This window comes from Cucurbita pepo, chromosome LG09, assembly GCF_002806865.2.
Source record: "Cucurbita pepo subsp. pepo cultivar mu-cu-16 chromosome LG09, ASM280686v2, whole genome shotgun sequence".
In the NCBI taxonomy this organism is placed as follows: domain Eukaryota; kingdom Viridiplantae; phylum Streptophyta; class Magnoliopsida; order Cucurbitales; family Cucurbitaceae; genus Cucurbita; species Cucurbita pepo.
Genome location: NC_036646.1, coordinates 7,676,900 through 7,680,350, shown reverse-complemented (window position 1 = coordinate 7,680,350; position 3,451 = coordinate 7,676,900). Strand labels below are relative to the sequence as shown.

At 34.2% G+C, this 3,451-nt stretch overlaps 1 protein-coding gene across 1 annotated transcript; it reads right to left on the bottom strand.

Annotated features, from left to right (window-relative positions):
- Nucleotides 1–1,646: 1,646 nt before the first annotated feature.
- On the bottom strand, nt 1,647–3,429 carry LOC111802671 (dof zinc finger protein DOF1.6-like). Its single transcript, XM_023687116.1, has 2 exons — nt 3,295–3,429; nt 1,647–3,135 (listed from the first exon to the last, which is right to left on the bottom strand). The coding sequence occupies exons 1-2, from the start codon at nt 3,331–3,333 to the stop codon at nt 2,299–2,301; spliced, it is 876 nt and encodes a 291-aa protein (XP_023542884.1). The 5' UTR covers nt 3,334–3,429; the 3' UTR covers nt 1,647–2,298.
- Between the last annotated feature and the right edge of the window lie 22 nt (nt 3,430–3,451).

Genomic DNA, 3,451 nt, shown 5'->3' with positions numbered 1-3,451 from the left:
TGGTGGACTTGGGTTGTTACAAGTGATATCAAAGTCAGACACACGCGGTGGTATGTCAGTGAGGACGCTGACCACTAAGATGGGTGGATTGTGAGATCTCACATTGATTGGAGAGGGGATCGAAACATTCTTTATAAGAATGTGAAAACTTCTCCCTAGTTGATGCGTTTTAAAATCATGAGGCTGATGATCATATGTAACCAAAAGTTAACAATATTTGTTAGCGGTAACACCAGACTATTACAGAGTCCCTCAAATAAAATTTGATTACCATACTAGACAAGGTTCAAGAGGCTGATTTATACTATAATTCAAATGTGCTTTCTGCAATTTTAAGGAAGTGGGTCCATTTTTTTTTTTACAGTGTACTTATTCATTTTGATACGACATGACATATTATAAGAGGTTCATAACAAGCTATTGAATGAAATCGAAATGAATTGAAATGCATCCATATTTGGACGTAATACTTGTACAAAAAACGACACAATATGTCTGTCTTTTTGTTTATACGAATGAAGCTAAGGTTGATTCGATTAGGTTAAGATTTAAAATTGTTGTAAAAGATGTCATAATGTGTAAAAGACAAGGACCCTTCATGCATGCTTGCTTGCGTGCCTTACTCGTTTTGCTGATTAGACAGAGATTTTGAGAGACAGGATTTCCATGTGTCCATTGCCTATGTCGGCTGTGCCTGCTCTTATTTATAGTTCTTTTATTTGTTACTTCTATTTGGATTTTTATTTTAATAGTTTTTGAAAGGTTGTTTAAAACTTTCATTAATATTTTTAAAAATAACATTAATCATGTCTGTGACACGACCACGACTCTCCACAATGGTATAATATTGTCATGGCTTTATCTTGGGCTTCCCCAAAATGTCTCGTACCAATGAAGAGAGTATTATTTGATTATGAATCCATGATCATTCTCTAAATTAGTCATCCAACTCTCTCTACGATTTTAAGAGTACTAACGATAAAAATTTGATTAAATTTTTTAAATTTTTTCTTAACGTTAAAGGGTATTTATATTACTTTTGAAAGTTCATGAATATTCTTGAAAGATTGAACTACACTAATGATAGGGATATTTTTGAACTTTTTAAAAATTTAAGGGTATTAATGAAACTTTTAAACGTTCAACGGTATTTTTCAAATACAATTGTAACGATTTCCTTTTGACAAGGGCATTTTTTTAACTTTTTAAAATATTTTAAGGGTATTAATGAAAATTTTGAAAGTTATTTTTTGAAACAAAGGGCAAAGTTCAAGAGTATTTTTATTAATTTAGCTTGTTTGAAAACTTATTTTTGTTTTCAAAATTTGGCACGTAAAAACCGTGTGAAACTAAGTACAATTTTCGAAAACAAAAATCGGATTCCAAATCGTTATAAAAGAGACCAACTAAACAATAAACAAAACAAGAAAGTTCACTACAAGAAATAATAGATACATAGCTTACAAAAAATGTTATCTAGCGTTTTTAGTACGTCAAGACAGCCCATGTTATTAAAAGTCTGAGACTGTTTATAGCATTTTTTTATAGCTATAATAAATATTATAATATAGTATGAAACTATAGCTTATATACGTTGCTATAAAAACATTTTATAGCGTTTTATTGAAGCTATAATATATTTAATATAGCTAAAATAGGACGCTATCATTATGAATTTCATATCAAACCATATGATGAGCTGAATTAAGTGATCAATACAAAGGTTTTCCAAAGACCCAAATCTCCCCTTTCCTCTCTATACCATGACACCATTATACCCAGCCCCACCAAGAACACAAAAGTTGAAAAAAAACACCAAAAAAAGTCAAATTCCTTACTCAGCTGATCTTTGACTGAGGAAGAGCAACATATACCATCCCCCACTAAACCCCACAAACCTGCTCAAAATAGTGTAAAATCAACTACATTTCTCCCCCAATATGTACAATGCAACATAACAATACCCAAACTCACTGAAATTAAACCAAAAATTACAACTTTCTTGACAGCTTCAATTGATCCCTTCCATGGCGGATCATATTCATCATAAAGGGATCCGAGGTTCCTCTCAGCGCAAAACCCATATGGGAAATGGAAATAAAATTGAAAATTTTCAAACTTTTTGCCATTTTGCTGCTGACATGAACACTCCGATCCCCAAATTTGGTCGTTTTTTGGCCTTTTTTTTAAGAACTAAACGAAACCCATTAAATTTCACAAGAGAAAAGAAGGGGAAAATGAAGAAATTCTAAAATCTAGTGAAGAAATCAAGGTGGGGTTTGATTAATTTCTCTTTCTCTAAATGAGAGAAGAAGTAATTGATGAACCAAGATTTGTTGGATCATGCCAAATTTGAGAGCTCCAATTGGCATAAAGACAATTTGGATCATTTGATTGAGCAATAATTTCATCTCTCTGATTTTGCTGATTCCAATCCAATCTCTTCATCTCATCTTTGAGTTGATCTCCACCGTTGGATCCCATCACATGATACTGATCAAACGGTGGAGAATCTAGGTTATCAAAAACACTCGAACCACTCAAACCACTCGAACCAACTCCATTCATGAACTTAGAACTCCAAGATGGGTTACCAAGTAAATAACTCGAAAAAACCGAACTTGAATTGAACCCATTAACATGAAGATCCCTATGATCCATATTAGTAGAAGAAAACCCTAATCCAAGAGCATTTAACTGAGGTTGAAGATGATCATACCCGGAAAATGGAACGTTCAGATCCGAGCCATAAAAGATATTATTAGCACAAGAAGTCGAAGACGAAGAAGTGGAATCCGGTGCCGGGGACGATGAAGAATGAGTGGTGGCGGTGGTGGTAGATCGTTTGAGACGCTTGTTTTTCCTGCAGCCGCCGCCGACGGGGACGTTTCTCAAAGTACCACCACGTGTCCAGTAGCGCTTGCACGCCTTACAAAAGTAACGAGGCTGAGACAAGCTGTAATTGTTGTAATAACAAAATTTGGTATTGGAAGAATCACAACGAGGGCATCTAAGAGGCTCTTGTGGTGGTTGTTGTTGTTTAACCATTGTTGATCTAGAAGAAGATCCCATAAGATTCAAACCCTTTTGATGATGTTCATTATTATGATCTAAATTGGATTGATGATTCTTCATCTATATGCAAAACAAAGAACAAAAACAACACGGATTTGATTAGAAACACAAATTTTATTCCATTCCAAGAGGAAAGGAACAAAAATCAAATGACGAATGGTCAATTTTGGAGCTAATAATTTGAGAGAGAGAGACAAAAAAGGAGGAAACTTTACTTACTTGTGGGTATTGGGTAGCTGATGAAGAGATGAGGGCCATTTTCTTAGAGCTTGTGAGAGGAATTCAAAGGGATTAATTTGATGATTATATAGAATATAATAACAACTTATAATCTCTCTCTCTCTCTCTCTCTCTCTCTCTCTCTCTCTCTCTCTCT

Excerpts from the sequence above, each read along its gene's own strand:
- LOC111802671 (XM_023687116.1), bottom strand. The coding sequence starts at position 3,333 with ATGGCCCTCATCTCTTCATCAGCTACCCAATACCCACAA. Across the intron at positions 3,136-3,294 it reads CAGCTACCCAATACCCACAA|ATGAAGAATCATCAATCCAA; the intron begins GTAAGTAAAGTT and ends TTTTGCATATAG.